This window comes from Lates calcarifer, linkage group LG9, assembly GCF_001640805.2.
Source record: "Lates calcarifer isolate ASB-BC8 linkage group LG9, TLL_Latcal_v3, whole genome shotgun sequence".
Classification (NCBI taxonomy): domain Eukaryota; kingdom Metazoa; phylum Chordata; class Actinopteri; family Centropomidae; genus Lates; species Lates calcarifer.
Window position 1 is genome coordinate 2,247,523 of NC_066841.1, and position 22,740 is coordinate 2,270,262.

Genomic DNA, 22,740 nt, shown 5'->3' on the forward strand with positions numbered 1-22,740 from the left:
CCTGTTTAGCATGAGAAAAGCCTTCCTTTGGCCCGGCACTGCCAAGCTAACTCTTGTTTTCAGCCGCAGAGAGAGAGTGAGAGGGGATGGGACGCGCTGATCTGAATTCAGATTAGCTTGAAAAACATCCAGCACCCTCCACCCTCGGCTTTAAATACACTGCACACTAATTACTTAACGAGAAAGCTGGGAAAAAAATCCTTAACGGAGTGGTGGTGGAGTCTATTTAAAGGAGGAGGGAGGAGGTGTGTGGGGGGGTCTTTTCACCTCTTTCCTCCTTGCTAACTTTTTGTGCCACTTAAAAGAAAAAAATGACCCTCTCCTCCATCCTTCTCCCCGTCTCTCCCTCTCTCTTTCTCTCTCCGAGTCTGAGACCCAGACGCCACTTGTTGCAGCCGAAATCATTGAACTTAATTAGCGGGACAATGTGTGAGCGGTTTGCAAAGTTTGAGCCGTAAACAGAGTTAGGAGGAGGAAGGAGGAGGTGGAGGAGTTAGAGTCTGTAGCTGTGGAGCCGTCAGGTCGTCCCCCCACGCTGAGCAGCATGAGGTCGCGCTCATGGAGGTAAAACACCGTCGCGACCCGCGGGTTCGTTTCTCATTTATCGGCTCGGTTTGAGGCGTCGGAGGTAGGATCTGTTCCTGGAGGTCACATTTAAAGGGCAGGCGTTTATTATTATTTTTATTCATGTTGAACTTTAAGTGTCTTATTTTAGCTTTGGAGTTCTATTTTTTAATTCATAAAACATGAGTTAGCTTATGTTTTTAATGGAAAACATCATTTTCATCTGAATAAATTATTTTATTTTAACCTTGGCACACTTGGACTTCCATACATACCCACCTGCTTACACTACACTAACTAATTACTCACTGTTTAGGGCAGTAACATAGACACACACACATGCACCAAGGTGGGAAATTAGCATTAGATTTCAGACATTTGAACATTTTTCCAACAGTGACTGGTAAATATTTACATTTTTTAAAGTTTTCCCACCTGAAGTAACATCTTATCTTCACATGGGATGGGCGGTTTTTCAGGCTCCATGTTCTTATTCACACCTTTATCAGATATGTTTGAGCAGATATGGAGTTTCCCACTGGGAATTTCAGCTTTGATTTTGATGTAAACGCTGCTTTTAAGAGAGAAACTGGTTGTTACAGTAACTCCTGTGTAACCTGCTGTTGTTGTCAGTGTTCACAGCTTCCATTTACAAATCAGTGATCAATATTCTGATTGACTAAACTCAGTATTAGAGGTACTTTACTTTACATCCTACTTACCTGAACATCCAGACGAGGTTTCCGGATTATCCCTGTCAAACCTCCACTCCAGCGATCAATATCCAGTCATCAATATATCAGATACCATCTCTTCTTATATTAGCTGACGACCAGTTGTCTTCAACATTTGAGTTTCCCTTGATCCACAACAACATTTCAAGTGTTAATAGACAATCCACAGATCAATAATGTGTTTGATCATCAATATTTCAGATGCTTTTAATGCTCTGACTTAATTCAAAACCACGTCCTTCCAACTTTTCGCCCTGATTTATTTTGGATAATAAATAAAAAGTAAATCCAATAGAGATTACTGAAATTATCAAACAGCTGAAATTTACTTTAATCAACTTCTTGAACTTCCACATTGAGTCAAATCATCTCAGTTTTTCTTTTTTCTTATTATCTTTAACATTTTGGTGTTATCAGCTGATATTATACACTTTACTACAGCGAAAACAGTCACTAGAGGATGAAATGTGGATAAATTCGCCGCAGAAAATAGTCCCCGACAAGCTAAAAACTGTCTATTGTCAAACAGACTGGCCAGTATTTTAGTTTTTTATTTGTGATGAAATTATTTGTGTGTTGATTAGTTTCATTACTACAGTGACAAATATTTATAACTGTTGTCTTGGCATCTTCAGAAACCCAGAGAAATGTTTGGTTGTTGCTGTTTTCTTATTTTCTGCTTCGTCTTTCCACCAAAGATCACATGATTCTGCCAGATCACTGTTAGATTAACACTCTCTCTCTCTCTCTCTCTGTGTCTCTGTCTGTTTCTGTGTCTCCCGACCAGTCGATACTGGGTGGCGAGTTGGGTCTGGGGAGTCCGGGCGCGGCGTCGCCCACCAAGCCAGCCGGTCAGTACTACCAGCACTACGGCTCCAACCCGCGGAGGAGAACGCTGCATATGGACACCATGGGTGAGACCCCGCCGCCGCCGCCAACACACTCACATTATACATTCTCATAATGAGTGACTGAAAATAATAGACCTTAACAGTGAGTAGAAGAGGTGATCAAAATATTAGGAACGCCTCTAATGTAATAAAATCACACAATTAAACAGCACAACAAAGTACAGCCTCCATACTGACGAAAAATAGTGTCGCAATTATTATTATTATATAATTAAAACAGTTATTTTGTGTGTACGTGAGGCCTCGAGTATTTAGTTTCATCTCTGCTAACCACAACCTGAAACATCACTACTGTTAATATAAGTAGTTACCTGCAGTTTAGTTTAGTCTCAGGTGCATTTTTAAAATAAATTTAATGAACACTCATTCCTTAGAAACTAGAAGTGATAGTGAAGGTGGTGTAAATTCAGATTTATTTGATCTTGGTTCAAATTTGAGTGTTTAACTTTGTATTTGTGCATAAAGAGAAACAGTTTGACATTTATTTAGCAAAATGTAAGCTGAAGGAGACACACAGTGCTGAATGAGGTGTCAAAGTTCAGGTTCTTTCAGTCACTTAATAAACAACAATTTCTCCTTAAACTTAAACGAGACTTAAGTTAAATGAGACTTATTAAAACTTGTGTTGTTTTCTCACAAATAAGAACCATAATGATCCTGATAATGTGTCGCCTTCTTTTGTCGTCTTTCTGGATACACACTTTTGCTAAATTCAGCCTGAATTAGTGAATAAAACTGCCTCGTTAAGATGTTTTTATTTTAATTTTTAGTGTTTTTTTGCTGAATAATGAATCCTGACGTTCAGGTCGTGAGCTAACAGTCGTTCTTCTTTTAGGTTTAGAGGCCCAAACCTTTAATTTCCTCTTAAAGAGAGACCTGTTTTTAATACTCGTTTATTTATAATCTTGGTATTTTTAATAATAAGCTGCAGATCTTTGCTGAAAACAGCTGGAATAAAGAATTAGATTCAGATTCAAACAGAAACTTTGTTGAACGGTAAAATCCCAGTTCACAGCGGCCGTGTGTGTGTGTGTGTGTGTGTGTTGTTTCTGAAACATGGCTGTTCAGAAGGCCGAACATTGTGAGTGTGTGTGTCCATGTGACTGCGTGACCATCCTGTTTGTCCGTGTGTGTGTGTGAGTGTGTGTGTTTTCAAACGGAGGGAGTTTAAGAAAAAAGAAAATACAGGGAAGTCTTTTAAAAAGCAGGACAATAGTGGCTGCCATGTAGCCTTGGTAGCGTTAGCCTTGAGAGGACACAAACACACACACACACACACACACCACACACACACAAACACACACACACACACACACACAGACACATTTCGACGACTCGGGGCCAATTTCCACCCCCCCCCCCGAAAAAAAAGCTCTTTCATTTTTTCCATCAAAGTCTCACCTTCCCAGTTAATAGACCGCTCCCTCGCTCCCCTTGAGAGAAACCCTGAAAAGTAATATAAACATGTCAAAAGCTGCCCTGCTTCCTTTTATCAAACCAAACAGAAAAACATCAGCCCTGTCCTTTTTTTTTATTTTCTAATTCTGTTTTTATTTTCTGCATCTTATTGTGTCGCTTGTTTTGTGGTGAAAAGCTTTTCTTTTGTAAAGATATATATATATGCATCGACGGCGGTGGGAAAAGTGGCCTCGCTCTTTTTGTTGTTTTTTTTTCCTTTTTGGGTGGTCGATTAAATTCAAACAAAACCAGAACCAGAGCGTTTCCTTTTTTAAAAAAGAGAGCAATGTCCTGTTAAACACTCGTGTATTGTTTTGTTTTCTTCTCTTTCAGACATTCACACAAAAAAAGTGCGGAAGGTCCCTCCCGGCTTGCCGTCCTCAGTAAGTGATAACACTCCCTTATTCCCCTTTTTATTATTATCATTATTATTAGTGTTTGTGATGCTTCGAGTGTGTGTCGCTGGCTGGAGAAAAGGCTCCTGTGTGTGTGTGTTTGAGCTGGTTTTGTCGCAGGAAAGGTGGAAGGGGGAAGGTGAATTTGAAAATGCCGGACACAAACAGCTGTCGGCTTTGTTGTTGTCGCTTCCTGGTTTTATAGAGTCAACTGGAGACGAGTTTCATGCCAGAATAAACAATCCAGCATTGAAATATTCATCTGTTCTTCTAAATATAAAGAAACTTAGACATCTTTTTATCTCATGACTGGCTGCACAGATATCTCTACGAACATATAAAAACATCAGCTTTGGTTTTCAGAGCTTACTTTTCTTTTTTTTTGATTGATTAGTTGATTCATTTATCAGTTATTTGGTTGGTTCTGTCAATAGTCTCGGGTCTGTGTGAGGTTTTATTTTCAGTTTGAAAGGGAAAAAGCCCTGAGAAAACACAAAGTTGTAGAAAAAGAAAAACAGCAAACGTCGCCCGGGTTTTTGTGACTCCAGAGACGAAGACGACGATGATCCTGTCGGAGGCGAGCTGGACACAAACAGCTGTCGGCTCCTGTTTTTAGGGAATCAGCTGGAAGAGTTTCAAGCCAGAATAAATAACCCAGCATTTAAAACACAAAGAATACTCTTCTAAATTTAAAAAGGGGAACTAAAAAGAAATCTATTCAACTTCACATCCTCATGTTTAGCATTAGACACACGTTAATACATAAAAGTGTGTTTTACTCGTCCACACCCACAGGAGAAGTTACAGCCGCATTATAATGTGATATAAACCATTTATTACATGTTTATATGCGGCTTTGAAATGTCAAATATGGGTACCAGAAGAGAAACTCTCACCAGCTGATGGAGGACTAACACTCAGCCTCAGTTCAGTCAGATCAAGGAGGAAGATCCAGGGACATTAGTCGACCAAATAAAAAAAAAAAAAATGCTGCGACGATGACGACAGTCGGCAGGAAATTAATGGCCGATCTTTGCAGGGATTTACCACAACAAACACCAAACATTTGCTCGGTCCGTCCTCTGAAACGAGCTGATTTTCTCCGTTTTATATCATCACACACTGAACATCTTTTAGTTCTGGTCAAACGTTGGCTGATTTTTCACATATTTAACTTTTTATTTCCTGGTTTTTTACTCGTCTGCAGTTTGATCAGTTAAGAGTTGAATCAATATTTATGTTGGCGACAGGTAGAAGGTGTATTTCTGTCCTTATAGTGAAACTGATAATGAGGATAAAGCTCAGTAGCAGATCTCGTGTGTCATTAGATTTATTTCACGTTTTGCCCATAAGCTGTTTTACATGTGGAGAGTCTTTTTCTCTCATGCTGACCTCCCTAATGGCCAGTTAACGACGGCTGAATGTACGGTGTGTCGGCCGTCGTCTTTGGCTCGGCAGGAGTCCGCCTTTCTGTGGCCTCGGCTCGCTTTGTGTCCCCCCCACCCACCCTTCACTTCCTCCCCTTTTTCCTCGGCGGGGTGGGGTTAAGGAGGGGAGGGTGAGGGTTGAAGAGAAAGCAAGAGAGGTGAGAAAAGGCAGGGAGGAAGAAGTGTGGTTTGTTTGACAGGTTGTTGTTGTGTGAAGACGTTTCCTGTGGAGAAAAGAAACATGATCTTTATTTTAATCTGAAATAACCATCAACACAACTGCAAAGTGACTAAATACTGAACATTCCTATACTTCCTATACTGTCTCCTAGAAATTACATTCACGTACACCTGCATGGAAACACACTCTCTGGAAGGAAACAGCATTTTTAAGTCCATAAAGTGCCATGTTCTTGTAACTGGTTGGGGTGGGTGGTGATTATACAAAGACATCAGGGCTCACATCATGCATCCATGGTTGGATTTAGATTAAGAAACAATGGTAGTTTCCTGAACAAGATGTTTTGAGTTCACCGAAATGTTCCTGATGCTGTAACAGGATGGAAAACTAATGAAATATGTTCATTATTAATTATTATGTGGCACTGCTGATACAAATTAACAGCACATCTTTCCAAACTCTTCATAATTATTCATTTCTTAAGGTCCAGTCATGTTAAAAAGTGACCCACTGGACGACTCACTGCTAAACACACCAACCAGCCAGTAACATGCTAACGCTAGTCGCTCACACAGTCGCTCCTGTTGGGATTTTGCATCGTTTTCAATCAATAAAGAGGATAAAAAGCCCTTGAAACGAACTGTTTAAACTGTTATTCAAAAGCCTTGTAACTGTGTGTCTCTTTTGTATAGCAGTTAAATTAGAAGTGGATGGCGCTACACGGCTAATAAGCTAAAATAGCGTCCTCAGTTTCAGAATTCCACCAACTGTGTGATTATGAAACTTTTACTAAACGCTGGCTGTGGCCAGGCTTTGACATCTTCATCTCTAAAGAGGAATAAAAAACTTGTCTTTTGTGTTTACTAGGTTATTTTTTAGATTTCCTGGTGCATTTCCAGCCACACTTTCACAGATTTTCTCTTGTGGTTTTGGGTAATTTTTTGCAAGATGGTGGTCTCGGTTAAATATTGAAAAAGTTAGCGCTGAATGCAGGGATGCTGACTTCAGTTTAGCTTAATCAAAACCAGCAGGTTTAGAAGCCTGGTCCGAGTTTTGACTTCTGTGCCACACAAGACGGTCACACCTCCATATGACCGACCGACCAGTAGCTATGTATGTAAAAGGTTGTTGACAGTCATGTGATACCAGGTTTTGGATCTGCATGTACTCGTGCTGCCTTCATGTCCGTGGGGACTCTGAGCCATCTCCGTCTCTCTCTCTCTTTGCTGTAACCCTCTCTGTTTCCACCCCTGTGATGTGAGTAATCCTCGCTGCTTCCTCCCGTTCGCATCAAGAGAAAAAGGAACGAGGAGAGGACCTGCTGCCTGTGAAATGGAGAAGTGGTTTGACTGCAGCAGGGAAAAAGAAAAAAATTAAAAAATAAATTCACAGGCAGTTTTTTTGGCACCAGTATCAGTTATGACAGAGAGCAGAAACTGAACCGAGAGCTTTGTGGGTTTAAATTCGTTCCATTTTTAGTTTAGGTGTCTTTGAATAGCAGCATTGGCGGTGGCAGCGGCGGCGGCCCAGGTTCTGTCGTGTCATGAGTCAGTTTGAGCATCGAGGCCTTGTTTGCAGTTTCTGGCTTTTATTCCGAAAAAGCATCAGATTGCTGACAGGTGTTCATTTTCATAATCGCTTCTGTTTTGGTTTTGGTTTTAGTTCAGGGTTTTTCTTTTTAGTCGGAGAAGAGGAACTCTAAACTTTGCTGCCCGAGGACCAAATGACTGCAACACACTTTGAGTGCTAGACAATAAAAACTGTAGTATTACCAGCTCTGTATTGTTGTTTGTACATGCAGGGTTATAACACGCAAACAGGAAGTGCTAGTAGCCAATTCAGTCCCCTTGTGGAAAAAAATACAGATAATCCAAATGGAAATATAAAAAACAATTTTATATTTTTTACATTACAAAGGCTCAAAATGTCTCATTAGCATGACACCCTCCTATGTCTGTTCATATGTTGTATGTATGATATGAAATATTAACAATTTCAAATTACATAGTAGTTTATCCTGAAAATAATAGGCGCTGGGCATATTGATGGCCAAAAATATTGTGACAAAAACATTTTTGGTTCTTTTTCTTATAAAAAACTGTTCTCAAACATACCACTGATGTGACATTTAATACAGCATTTCTGAGTTGTTTATCCTGAAAATGACAAAATACTGTAATACCATATTTTGCATGGATTAAAATTAGGCTAGGCAATGTGGCCAAAACAGTGATTGCGATAAAATTTTTAATGTTCCTTTTTCTTATAAAAAACTGTCCCCAAACACACCACGAACTACGGATATGACATTTTTATGGCATTTCAGGGTAGTTTATCCTGAAAATAACAACATACTGTAGGTAGATAACGCCATATTTTACGTGGACTTAAATAATTATTGGCGAAAAATGTTATCGCAATTAAATTTTTTATGTCAATCAATACCAATATTAACCACAATAAATGTCAAAATGTTATTTCTGTCAGAGTTTAAAAGGAAAATGGAAGAAACTTTTAAACTATTCTTTATGGTCAGAACATGATAAAACGTGAAACATTTCGCAAATCTGACGTAGAAAAACAATTATAACGATAAAGTCTTAGCTTGTCCAATGCATACAGTGGTATCTACGCATGAAATAAATCATATCGACCATTTGCTATATTTCTGTTGAGGAAAATTCTATGATGTTATGTCACGATATAAAATTATATCGTGATAATTACCGTTATTGTTTTATCGCCCAGTCCTGGACTAAAAGCACCTGAGTAAACCAAAGTAATACCTGTAGTTAAGTAAATGATGATGCAGTGTAAGTTAAGATTATTTTGTTGAGTTAAAAGAGTTTTACTGCCTGTGGTGTTTGTGTAATGTTCGTGTGCATGAATCCAACAGTGAATATTGATGATTTGTTTTGTATTTGTTAATCAGAATCTCATAAAATTTCACATATGAAATTCACTGTTGTGCCTCAGTGAAGGGATTGAACACATAACCTCTGTCAGCTGCTTGTTTTTTAACTCAGATCAGTCCCAAGTTTTCCATTTGTCTTTTAATGCTCAGCATTCAAGTATCTGTTTGGACATTCCTGCTCCTCTGTGAGTTTTTTTTTTTTTTTCTTTTGGATGGTCCGGCCTCCAAACCTGCTGCCAACAACCAACAACGAGGCTGAATCGTGTTTTCATTCCTGCCTCCAGCAGCCGACAGAGCTGTTTGTCGTCGTCCTTTTTTTTCCTCTCGACTCTTTAATGCAGAAACTTTTAACTCTTCATTCATTTGATTTATTTCAATTCTCTTGCTTTTGCCTCTCTTACATTTTTAGAAATACTCTGGGGGATTTCATGTGTGTTAATTCTGCAGGCAGCACTTGTGTAAGTCAAACATCAGTTAAGCTTATTGAAATCCTTTTGTCTTCAAATGTAGTTTTGAATTGACGACAGTAGTAAGTTGATTTATGGAGTGAGATAATAATCTGAATGTTTGTCCTCTAAAGCTTTTATTGGAGCTCTGATATTGATCTAACTGGACGCTGCTGTCGGTTCAGTATTTAATCTGTAATGAACAAATGAATTCAACACATTATCTGCTGTCAGTCATCAGTTTTTACATGTTAAACATTCACTCTCTAATTTATGTTTTCAATCATATTATTTACTACAGTTTCTGTTCCTTCTTCTGCTTCATTTACAGCCTGTTCATTTTGACATAAATATTAACAATAGGGGTTATAAATGCAGTAGTCACATTAATCCAGAATACACAGGATAATTTAACAAATATCGCATTGATACTACTTATTATAATGTTTGCAATGAATTTAGATTCAATTAATGAGTAAATACTGCTGGATAGAGAATAAAATACCCATAAAATCACTTTATAATGCATGTACATATGTTTAATAAGCATTTTTATATACGAGACAGATCTTAAAGGTTTTTTAATTTTGGGAGTGCTTGAAGCAAATTTTAATTTATATTTATTTTATTTAACTATTAGTTAAATTCTTATTTTTTGTGGTAGTAATTAGTATTTAGTCTGTGTGAGTATTTACTGGACATTAAAGCAAAGCTGCTATAATGTTCAAATTCAAAATGCAGAAAGGTCAAAGGTCATATTTATTGACATTGCCATGAACATTTCATTGGATTTAAGTAGTGAAATCTACAATAACACAACATGAGCTGCAGTTTGAACCAGTTTATAATAAAAAGCAGACTGATGGAATTTAAATAAAGAAAAAGAAGAAATACCAGAGAGTAACTGGAAAAAGGATCAAATATATAAAGCAGAACCGTCTCATATTGTTGTTTAATCAAGGATGGTGGACGTCACTGGTTTGTAGATCAACACACACTGAGAGTGTAACCACAGATATGAAATAACACACACACACCTCTCTCTCTCTCTCTCTCTCTCTCTCTCTCTCTCTCTCTCTCTCTCTCTCTCTCTCTCTGCCTGCACCTGCTCTGAGTACAAACACAGCTTCACATAGGAATGCCTGTAATGTAAGTGTGTGTCGGCGTGAGTGTGTGTGTGCGACACACAAGAGGCCAAAAACAAAAGTTCTCTTTGTGAGAGAAATAGCTTCACGTAAACACCGTTCTCAGACTCTTATAAGTCCGAACATGCGAGGATAATACGAGGCCTCAGCAGTCTGATCGCTATCTCCTCTCTCTGGACTCCAGGGACTCGCCCTTTTAGTTTGATTTAGGATGGACAGTAAACCTACACTCAACAACCAGGAGGAGGATGATACCCAGCTGATTTGGCTAAACCGACTGATGAAAACTCATGTTTGCTTTGGCTAATTTTAACAGACTTTATCCATCACAATTTAATCTCACGACTTAACAATCAGTATGGACCTACCTCTTGATTAAGTACAATTTACACATTTATTCGTTTATTTATCGTCCAACTTTTTTTAATTGTCATTATTTAATCATTTAATTGTCAGCATTTTTATTTGTTTTGTATTTTTAGTCTGTTTTATTGTCATCTGAACTGCACTAACCTGTATGAAAGGAGCCATACCGATAAACTTTGATCGATTGATTGGTATTGTTTGAATATTAGAGGAAATCTGAACCTGTCCTTTAACCTAAACCCTCAAACAGCCCTTTGAAGTGAAGTGAGGTTAGAGCAAAATGTCCTCGCTATCAGTTTTGAAATCTTTTTATAACCACAAAGGGAGATACTTTAGCGCATTGCACATGTGCTGCCGTACATAGTCATGAAATATTGTATAAATAACACACAAGTCAATTCGCACCAAGTTTTTTTTTAACGTTAACCAAAAGTGCATAAAATAACATGCAAAAAGTCTTGAAAGTGGTGAGGTATTAGTATGAAACATCATGAAATCACGTTTTACTTTCTGCGCTTTGTGTATTCAATGTAGTGAGATTGAAGCTGCAGTGACTACTTGTGGCCACTAGGGACAGAAGCACCAATTTTTAAATTTTCTCTGCAAAATCTTTGGTGTAATTTTAGTGTCTTTCACTTGATTTTGTTGCCATTTTTACATATTTTATTGTTGCTCTAGATTTCAAACAGTTCTCTTCATTTCTCTTATTGTGTGTTTTGATTGTCGTTTACACTCTTTGTGATGGATTTCAGATTTCAGTGCGTTTCAACTTGTTTTTCTTGCTGTTGTGCTGCTGCCCTCCCATATGCTCCGGCTTATGAACACACTTCATTTAAGGCAAAAAGTCTTGTCTGTTTGCTTTCATCTCTCTTTCACATCCACTGCGGGCGATGGGTCTTTTTTTTTTTAATTAATTCATTTCTCTTCTCTCTCTCTCTCCCCCCTCCCTCCCTCCACCTCACCCCCCACCCCCACTCCACCTCCCTCCCTCTTGTCTCCCTGCGCTGCAAGTTTGTTATTGTTATTTGTCAAATTTAGTTTGCTGAGTTGATGATTTACTTTGAGAAACAATTAAACGTCACTTGAGAGGAGAGCGTGGGACGTCTTTGTAATCAAAAGGAAATTAGGCATCAGTTGCTAACATTAGCAGGTTGCAGAGTGCCGTCTCGCTGTTGTTTGTCTTTGTTGGTGTTGGGAGTATAACAGCCTTTTTTCTTCTTTTTTTTCCTTTAGATATCATTGTTTTAGTTAATTTGTTGTTCGGGCTGATAGAGTCTCCAGCTCGTCCTCAGAGCTTTGCTAATGCCCACTGAATAAACAAAACACACACTCATACGTATCAAGATTATCCTCAAAAATGGCCGTAATGAAACCATGAAAATGAAGCCATTAAAGGAGAAAGAAATAAGATGATACGTATGTGTCAGCATGAGTGTGTGTCTCTCTCATGGTGACACTGGGACCAGTCATTAAACTGGTTTGTGAATGTGATTGATTGATGCTCAGGGAGAGTTTACATGTGAAGCTGATTAAATATGAAATAACTCCACCACACAGCTGAAGAAAAAGTTTTATTTTATATTTTTAATCAACTGGAACCTGTTTATGTGACATTAATCTAAAATGTTAGGTTTATTGTTTTTTGTTTGATGTTTTTGGCTCTAAAATTGATATAAAGCAGGAAATTTCCTCATTAAATTTGCAATGTGTCCATTTTTATCAAGCATGTATTCTGCAAAAAATAACTAGGAGACTTGATATAAGATAAATTATGCCTTTATTGTGGATAATTCAGTGCATCAAAGGCAAATATGTGCAGCTTTTATTGATTTTTATAGTGTGTGATTTGGGGGAAAAATCTGTGTTTTATTTAGTCAAAGAAGCTCTGAAGTTCCTCAATTTGCTTTAAAATCAATCAATAATTCTCTAAATATCTTTACCTGCAGTGTAGTATTTTATTATCTTTAACAAATTACTGTTTCAGGTACTTTATTTACAAAATATCCTGAAAACAAAACACAAATTTTGCAGGATCCAGGTTGTTAAAGTGCTTTAAAAATTTACCATCACCTCCTCCCAATTCAACATCATTTTTAATTTCTGTAAATAGTTTATCATCATCTCTCAAACACAGATCATTGTGCCAAGTGTCTGTTTGAGCTTGTTAAATCAAACCCAGTGATGAAAGACTTGACTTTCAAACCAAACAACCATAAAATCATGTGGTTTTTTTGTTTTTACCTGAAGCTGATCAGTTAGTATTTTAGTTTTTACTTTAGAGGATCCAGAGTGTGACGAGTCTCATCCTCAGCTCCCTAGACCTTGATTTCCTTTGATATTGGTCATTTAAATCCTTGGAAGTCTTTTAAAAACTTTTTTTTTCATCTAAGGTCTTGCATTTGAAACCCAGACTCCTCGAAGGTGAAATATTTTCAGACCCTGAGCCGATTAAATCCTCTCAGCGATCTGACCGGGGCCGATCTGTGCTCCCATCTCTGGCTATTTCCTGCTTTCTTCTCCCTCTCTCTCTCTCTCTCTCTCTCTCTCTCCTCGGCTCAGATGTGGTTTTGTTTAAAGTCGACAGCGTTAATTAAATTAAGCCAGGTCTTGCAGAAGGCACAGTAGGAGAGCCGGCAGTCCCCGGTGGGCCGCGGGTGGAGGAGGGATGGGGGGTAGGAGGATGGAGGGTGGTGGTGGTGGTGGGGGGTCCAGGGAAGCGGTTTGGTGAGCCATACTGCCCCCTTCAGGCGGCCACAGGTAGCACAGAGGAGCCACCAGTCAACCACTGTGAAGTGTTTCTACTCTGAGCAGATGAGTTTGATTTGTCTTTGATAGATAAGACTCTTTTTTTTAAGCTGCAGTCTTTAACTTGTTTGATTTTCAATATGTGAGGTTCAATAAAAAAGTATGTGGACACCCCCAAAATTTCAGCTTTATCTTAAAGTTGTGTCATTTAAAACACATGCATTAATCTGCCTCACTAAACATTTAATTTAAAAAAAATGTGGCTGCAGGGATTTTTTTCCATTCAGCTTCAGCTCGGACCAATCAAGTTCTTCAACACCGTTTCTTTAGGGATGTTGTTCTTAAAGTTTTCCCTTCATTAAAAACCAAAGAGCCTTAAACAAACCACCTCTGTCCACATGCTCACAGTGTATAAATACATAAAATAGGAATTACAGATGTAAACAAACCTTTAACAGCAACAGAAAGTTTGATTTTGATTAAATCTTATGTGTGTGTCTTCTCTTTTGTTTCCTATAAATTAAATAAATCACACACACACAGTGATAAAGATGAAGAAGGTCACTTTTATCACTTTCTTCTATTATTGTTTAACAATAGTTGAATAAAAGTGAATTATCAAACTGACTTCAGTTTTATATAAACGACCATCTGAAGAACATAAAAACACACAATGACCTCATCTCCTCGTGTGAATGGTGCTGAAAATGTGTGTGTGTGTGTGTGTGTGTTTGTGTGTTAGCATGCTGCCCAAATTAGCAGTGTTGTACTGGGCTTTGGCAGAGGATGAAATGAGGAAGAGGCTACAGGGACGGATGAGAGGCAGCTTTGACATGTATTCGGAAAAAAAAGAAAGAAAATGTTGTGTTTATTTTGTTGTTGTTGTTTTTGTTTGTTGTTGTTGTTGTTGTCCTGCAACCTTAACAGCAGCACCGATGCTTCGTGCTACAGGTGACAAGTGAAACCTAGAGGCTGCAAAAACATGAAGGACTTAAACTGTAATAATATAACACTGTAATACACTCTGTTCTGATATATAACAATGATAGCGTGTCGTGTTCATACAGTATAAGCTATTCACTCTCAGCCCCACAATGTCCCACACTGCTGCACCACAGCCGCCATTTTGTGTCAGATGGGAAACTGCTAATTGAATTACAAGGCGTCCGTTTGTGTGTATTGCTGTGTACGTGTTGTTTGTGCAGAGCCTCTTTTCCCCAAAGAGAATTTTTGTTGGCCACAAAACAAGATAATCACATAATGTACACGGTATATCCATGTTTAGGCCCAAAGTACATGGATATATACATGCAGAGAAGCTCACATTAGTTATAACATCTGGACATTTAGTTCACTTAAATTGATTTTAATAGATTTTAACCCAACTAAAACCTGAGCCTAGAAGTCATTTAAATATTATAACAGTTTTGATTAACTTGGTCTTTTCTGTAGTGCAAGGTCTGTTTTTTTTTTTTTTTAGCTGCTGCTGTGATAGCTTAGCCATGCTAACTCTATGTTAGCTTTGTGCCCATTTGGATTAAGTTTCTTGCTTTGCTAATGTTATGCTAGCTTCTGTGGTCTGTTAGCTGATGTTGGACTGAGGTTAGCTTAGCAACACAAATGTTATGCTAACATTGTACTGTATTTTGGATTGCTGCGATCAAAGTTTGTTTCCTTTTAACTGATGTTGAGTAGCTTGCTTATGCTAAATTGCTAAAATGTTTTAGACAAATGGTAGATTAAAAAACTCACATTTGCTTCAGTTATAATTTCAAGTCACTGATTCTGTGATTTTTTTATGCTATTGGATCAGTGATACCCAGCTGCCAATGTTATGCTAGGTTTGTTGATCAGTGATATGCTAACCTCGCTAATGTATGCTAGCTTGTTACCTGTTAGCTTCTATTGAATCAGAGATACCCAACCTTGCTAATGTTTTGCTAGGTTTATTTCCTGTTAGCTGCTGTCGGATCAGTAATACACAAATCTTGTTAATGTTATGCTAGGTATGTTCTCTGTTAGCTGTTGTTTGATTAGCATGCTACCTCCACAGATACAGTTTGTTCACTTCTGCTGGATTGCTTATATCCTAGCCCCATCGACATCATGCTAGCTTGCTCTTATAGTTAGCTTATCACAGTGAAACTAATTACTGCTGACCCTCTTAGCTGACAGAGCTGGTGAGGCAATTTTTTAATCATTTGTACTCCACCAGCAGCAGCCCCCCCCCCCACAACAGGCCACTCTAACAAACTGGTGGAGACATGTCCTTGCCAAGTTGGCCAGTTCGTTGTGGATACTCAGCATCTGACCTTTACTTCAATAAAGGGATTTGAGTTTTCCTTTTTGCAACTGCCTCAGCCCTTCAAAGGTTTCTTGTCAATGAAATGACCTCAGCCCGAAGATGTCTGCTGCCTTTCTGTCCTTGTGAGGACATTTGGCTTCTACAAAGACCTCTCTCTCTCTCTTTCACACACACACACACACACAGACACACAAATGCCTGCTGCAGATGTGAATGTTCCCTTGTGCATTCCTGAGCCCAAATATTTGGCTGCAGTAACAGGCAGCAGAGAGAGAGAGAGCGACACTCTGATTTGCTCCAAGGCTACGATGAATATCACATGTTGTCTCACACACACACACACATTAGTCTGTACTTGTGGTGACAAAACGGCTTTAAGTTGTTGATAATGTGTTAAATATTTCTCAGTTGTCCTTGTCAGCTGCAGCGAAATGTCAAACTCAGTCCTGCTTTTTATTTTTTCCTCCTTCGGAGTGAAGTTATCTTTGATATTATTATTTTCTGCTCAGAATATAATATTTTCTTTATTGTTTTTGTGCATTTTTGTAGTTGTTCATCAGTTCTCAGATGTCTGAGCTTCCTTGAATACAACACCAAACACTATTTAGGGAGCGGTACCTGCTGACAGCTAATTGCTCTGTGATCTTAACACGACAAGCTGTCAAAACCATTTTATTCCTCACTTCTTATCGTGCAGTTTCTGCATCTTGATGATGTTTTTCTTCTTTTTTTTTAAAGCTTGAAGAGCTGGTTTTAAAGTTTCTGCACAGGGGTTAAGGAGGTCTTGAGAATCACTCAGCAGTAACTGAAACAGAGGATAAAAGAATAAAGAGGAGTGTTTGTGACAAGAAAGAAGAAAAAATCAACATGTTTTAATGAGGCTTCAACAAAGCTTTAGTGATCCAAATATCAGCACACACACACACACACACACACACGCTGTCATGTGACTGTAACGAACGCTGGTGGTGCGGATTAGCTTCATCTTTAATCACTGTTTTCATTCAGAGCACGCTCTGTGTAAAGTATACCTGAACACAAAGCACTGAGCCGGCCTTTCTCTGCGCTGGATGAGGCGCTCAGCGGGTTTCACACCAGGTCCACGACCGAGAAACTGATCTCAGGTCTGAACAGTGTTTGACAACTTTCCACCTAGACCTGTGTCACCAGATGAACTTAAGATTTAAACTTCAAATATGTGCAAATATGCTTCATCATAATCGGAAATGTGAAGGTAGTTTATTTTTAAACACAGAATATTTAGCACATTAGCAAACATGTATGTTAAGTTAAAATAATGAAATACATTTTTAAAAAATTAGATAAATTCAGTCTCTTAAGTCTCCTTGAAACCAGTGACACTGATGTTTCACAAAACTAAGAGCTTGTAGTCAAAAAGCACAAAGATATTTCAGTCTTTTTAGAAGATCATTTGCACTTTACTGTCAGATGTAAAGTTTGAAAAAGAGAGAAAAGCCAACAGGTGGTTAGCTAATGTTAGCTTAGCATGACCATGACAGACCCAGCGTAACTGGACACGTGTATGTAAAGCAGATGAGTGGCTGTGATTTGAATGCAACACTGTGTATTGTCAGTGTGGGTCTATATCCAATCAATTGATGTTTAATTAACTCAGACTTTAGCTGACATGAGATGGGTTGTTATTACACCATGAGCACTATTTACAAGTTGGAAACTTCTCTGTAATCGTCTTTGAAATGTTCTTAAGGTGGTATGAGAAAGTTCGCCTCCATTCAACAAGTTAACCCCCCCTCCCTCCTCCTCCTCCTCCTCCTCCAACTCCCTTTACTCTCCAGCTACAGGAAGTTGAAGTAGGACGTATTTTTTGTTGTTTTTTTCTTCTTTATTTTATTTTTTTCTGTTCGGCCCCCCGCCGTCGCGCTTCCCTCCCAATTTGTTGAATTTCTCAAAATGTTCCGTTTGTTAGGCTGAAAAGAAAAATCACAGAAAAATCACCATAAGGGCTGCTTTGCATTTTTAATTAAGAAACTAACATATGAATATATTTGCATATTATTGAGTCGCAGATTAAATCATGCATACATAATTAGCGTGCAGCAGCGCTCGTTCGTTCGTTCGTTTCCCACAAACACACACAGACAAACACACACCTTCTTCAGACGCTCACACACACCCTCTCCAAACTCTCTCTCCCTCTCTCTCTCTCAGTTTGTATTTCGGAGGAAAATTAGCGTCTGATTTTCTACGTCAGAATTGAGGTCATGTCAGGTTTTTTATCTTGATTACACCAGAGAGAGAAGGAAGTACTCCTTTTCTTTCTTTTCTCATTCTCTCTCTCATCTATCTATCTATTCAAAAATGGCAAAAATGTAATCGATTATTATTGATTGCTCATAAAAAGTAATTACATAACTCTAAGAACTACTCAAGAGAAGTAATTAGTTACATTACTCTTTACAACACCTCTGTAGCCTCAGCAGTCACGTGACACGTCTTCTCTACTGAATTAGGAAACATTAGAAGATGCTGTGGTTTACTTGTTAGGACATCCCCTGTGACAGATTTCTATTAAAAATAGAAACACAGTAGAAGTATCTGTATATGAATGAGCAGAGGAGAGTGTGATTTACAGTAAGAACCATGTTGGTGGGACATTCTGGCTCTGATACAGCTAACAATCACTCATTTATTTTGTCACTCGTCTGTGATTTCTTGCTGGGTCAGGGTTCCCATCATGCTTTGGGTGATGTAATGTAAGTGAGCCAGGTGTGGGCCACACCTGAGCCTCCAGTTACACCTGTAATATAATATCTGGGTGAATCTGCAGCAGGAAAAGTCGCTTTCAGTGGCTACTAGCAGTTTGAGTCACAGGGATAGAGTGGTGCAGGAATGATACTAAAACCAGGAAGTAAGTTAGCATGTTAGCGCTAACAGTTCCCTCGTCCCAAAGTGAATTAGTTTTTGGTTAAATGTCTGAAATAAGGTCTGTGGTTTTAACACAAGCTGCAGGTTGTAGAAGAGCTCAGAGATAAATGAAATGACAAGTTGGAAGCTTAGTGGTGAAATTTGTTAGCTTAACATTAGCTTTTTACTTCTGGAGATTGGATTTAGGCTTCGAACAACACAACAGTGTTCATCTGTGAAGATTATCTGATGAACTAAATGTGTGTCATAAACTTAATAAACTATGAAACCCAGTGGGAAAATCCCATTTGCTTTTTGTCGAAGGAACCAGGGCGATGCGAACTTCTGGGCAGAAACCCAACAGTTACCATGGATACAGGCAACAGTCACCTGGACTATGTTGGTGCTGATGAAAGTGTCTAATCGTGATGACTTGTGTTCCTCCGTGTCTGAAAAAAAGAAAAGAAAGAGGAAGAATATTAAGAGTAAAATGAGGGAGAGAAGAATTAGAAATTAAGAGATAAAAAATGAACAAAAGGAGGGAAAGACGGAGAAAGAGAAGATGCTGAGAAAACGGGGGAAAAAGTGAACTGTGAAACCAAAAGAGAGATGTATAGAAAGGGCGAGAGACACCGAGAAAGACAGGAGGAGCAGAGAGAGAGAGAGATTGACAACTGAGCGTCTTAATGTGAAGGAAAATCCTGTCAGTGTGAAATCAGGATGAAATGTGAGATTATAATTCAACCACGAATTAACTGACGTCTCACCCGCAGAGAGGAGGAGGGAGGAGGGAGGGAGGGAGGGGGAAGAAAAGGAGGTTAGTGGAAGAAGGAAGGAAGGAAGGAAAGAAGGAAGGGGAAACAAGTGATGGGAAGGAGGAGATGGAGAGGAGGAGGAGGGTGTTGAGGGTGAGGAGCAGGGGGAGGTTTGGGGGGAAGAAGGAAGGAAGAGGAGAAGGTAGAATAAAGGAGATGAAAGAGGAAGTAGGAGGTGAGGGAGGAAGAGGAAGAGGACCTTTGACCTCTGACCTCTGTGCTTTATAGTATTTATAATTTAAGGCGGTTCAAGGTGGTGGTTTGTGAAAGCAGTGGCTGTTGTCCTATTTATGTCTCCGGTCCACCTTAAATCGCGAGGAGGTGTAAAGCTGAGCTCTGTGAATAGACTGCGCTACCTTAAGGTCAAAGGTCAGCGTGAGTGAGTTTCTTCTTCTTCTCCTCCTCCCTCGCTGTCTCACCCCCGCCTCCCTCCTCCCCCTCCTCCACTCTGACTCTCTTTCTTTCTTTCCTTTCCTCCCTCCCTTTTCCCTCCCCTCTCCTTCCTCCCTCCTTTTCTTGTTGCCTCCCTTCTTACACTCTTCCTTCTTCATCTCCTTGTTCTTCTTTCCTCCCCACCTTTTTCTCCTCCCTTCCCTCTCCTCTTCTTCCTTCCCTCAATCCCTCCTGCTCTCCCTCCTTTTCCCTCTCCTCTCCCTCTTTTTCTTTTCTCCTCTTTTCTCCCCCTCTCCCTTCCTCACCCACTTTCTTCCACTCTTCCTCTTCTCATCTCTCCTCTCATTTCCTCCCCACCTTTTTCTCCTCCCTTCTCATCTCCTCTTCTCTCCTTCCTCCCTCCTTTTCTTATCTCCCCCTCTCCCTTCTTTTTTCCTCCCCTTTTCTTCCACTCTTCCATCTCCTCACTCATCTCTCCTCTCTTCTTTTCTTCTCTTCTCCTCACTTTTTTCCTTTCCTCCTCCTCCTCTAATGCTCTCCTTTCAAGACTCCTTCCTCCCTCTCCTCCTCTCCTCCCTCTCCTCCTCTCCTCCTCCTCTCTTCATTCTTCTTCGTCTCCTCTGCAGGTTTGTTGACCAAGCAAGCGTCAGACAAAATTAAAAATGCTGTCTCTGCTTCTTCTGCCTCAACCGGGTCACTCTTTTTGGGTTCTATATTTTTTCCCCCCAAACTTGCACTCCTTTTCCTCCCTCCATCCCTCCCCTCCCCTCTCCTCCACTCCCCTCCCTCCATCTCTCCATCTCTCCCTTCATTTCCCATGCAGTCTGGCTGGGTACAATGCTGGGAGCCAGCCAGCGCTGCAGACAGATGGTCCACTTATTAGATGTGCATCAGCCCTCCCTCCCCTTCCTGCAGCTCGCTTTTTAATCAAATTAAAGCCGAAAGAGGAGAGAGAGAGGGGGAGAGAGTGGGGGAGACAGAGAGAGAGTTTTGGGAGGTCTGCTTGCTTGTTTTGGAGTCTATTATTTGTTTGAATAGGATGAATGATGACGATGTTAATATGAAATTTGGAAGACTGAACCACTGTCTGTCTGACTGTTTTGGTAACTGCCTGCTCTCTCCCCCTCCTCCCTCCTCCCTCCCCCCTTCTCCTCCTCCCCCCTTTCTTTCAGTGCGTTTTTTTTAAAGGAGCATTCCACCAATTCTACACATGTTGCACACACGTTAATGTCATCAGGGTTATCTCGGCACGCGCTCAGAGATCGGACTCTGAACTGCAGTTTTAAAAGACGTGTTTGTTCACCAGGCAGGATTTTAAATTGAGTTGCATTATGGGAAATGTAGGCGCAGCGAGAGCAAGAGTAAAGCCGAACTGTGGACGAGTTAAAAAGACGTAGAAGTCATTGAAAACCAGCGTTTATCTCTGATATCCAGTGAGTTTTTTTAAAATGTAAAGAATTTTAAATGGAGTTTGGTGTGTTTGTCACAACGACAGCACGTCCTGTGCTCCAGAAGCAGAGGATCATGGGTAATATATACGCCTCTCTGTGTGCATCTTGTTGCAGGCAGATCCAGAAATGTTAAAGCTTATCGTAACAGCCAACTTGAAGTGTCAGAGGATCTGAGCTGTTTTTAAAGTTTACTTTTCATTTTCTCTTCTCGCGTTGCAAATAAACAGCCGAGCAGCTCCACAAACACAATGTGTTGAGATAAAAGGCCACAGCAAAGCAAATCTCCTCAGACAGTCACTCAGATGAGTAAACTGGAGGTGTTTATGGCGCCTCCTACTGGCCAGGTTCAGTTGATTTTACCATTGTCTATTAAAATTCATTGTAACTGATGATGAACTCCCTGTTTCTGACTGAGCCTACCAGTCAATCAGACATTTCGTGTATAACGTTCGGTTATAGCTCCGCCGTCAGGTGGTGGCAGGTAGATTGGTCGCCGTGGCAACCTGCACTTTGTTATTCAGGGAAGTGAGGTTTTTAAACTCCTTTAAAGAAAATGAGCTCAACTTTACAGAGTTATAAAGGAAAGTTAGCGGAGTTAAATTCAGGAGTTTAATTTGACTTTTTAAATTTCACATTTAACACGTCAGGGATTTGAATACAACACAAAATACCACAGAAGAAGAAGGGAGGAGAAAAATAAAGAGAAGAAGAAGTTGCATTAGTTATATAAGAGAAAAAAGGAAAGGAAATGGGTGTAAAGAGCAGAACGGGACTTTAATATTTTATGCAGCAGATCTGTTTGTCAGATTCTGTCGGTAGAATATTTGTTTGTTTGTTTGTTTGTTTCAATTTAAAAAATAAGCTGTAGTCTAGTAAAAAAGCAAACTGTGCTACCATTACAGCATCACCTGTAAATCCACACAATATCACCTCATCACAATATTTAAATGAAATTCTGTTTTAATTGAATTGAGACTGAGAGGAGAGGAAACAAGGAAGAAAAGGAGGAAAGAAACAAGGAAGGAAGAAGGAGAGGAGAGGAAAAAACAAGGGAGGAGAGAAGGAAACAAGGGAAGGAAGCGGGAAAGAAGAGGAGGAAGCAACAAGGAGGTGAAACAAGGGAGGAGAGGAGGAAATGAGAGGGGAGGAGACGAGGGAACAAATGAGGAGAGTAAGTAGGAAGGGAGGAAACGAGAAAGAAGGGGGAAAAACAAGGGAGGAGAGAAGGAAACAAGGGAAGAAGGGAGAGTAGGAGAGGAGATGAAGAAGGAGATGAGAGGAGGAAACAAGGGAGGAGCTGAGAAGAAGAGATGAGAGGGGAGAAAAAAGGAGGAGGAGAAAGAGGAGCAAAGAGAAGGAGGGGTGTATGAGCGCGTGCGCGCGCACACGTGTGCGCACGCGCCGGGGTCTGACAGCGGTGGAAAAAGTGAATATTCGGCTCAGTTCAAAGGCGCGCGGCGAACTGCAGCTCCGCGCGAGGAGGGGAGGGATGGCTTCCAGATTTACTGTGGAAAGTTGAAAGAGTGTCGGCGACCGCGAGCGTGTCCGCGAGCATCTGTACCGTGTGTTTGAGTGTGTGAGCGCGCGCGCACTCCACGTTCCAG

At 39.9% G+C, this 22,740-nt stretch overlaps 1 protein-coding gene across 12 annotated transcripts in view; it reads left to right on the forward strand.

Annotated features, from left to right (window-relative positions):
- Positions 1-22,740, forward strand: part of LOC108901150 (transcription factor 4) — a 228,928-nt gene that overhangs the window by 140,012 nt on the left and 66,176 nt on the right. For 11 of the 12 annotated variants that reach the window (XM_051072763.1, XM_018702560.2, XM_018702561.2 and 8 more), the window contains 2 exons: positions 2,086-2,212; positions 4,001-4,050. In XM_051072763.1, coding sequence (XP_050928720.1) covers positions 2,086-2,212; positions 4,001-4,050 — 177 coding nt within the window. Of the gene's footprint in view, positions 1-349; positions 565-2,085; positions 2,213-4,000; positions 4,051-22,740 lie in introns of those variants that run through there. The other variant, XM_018702566.2, reaches the window with a different exon arrangement.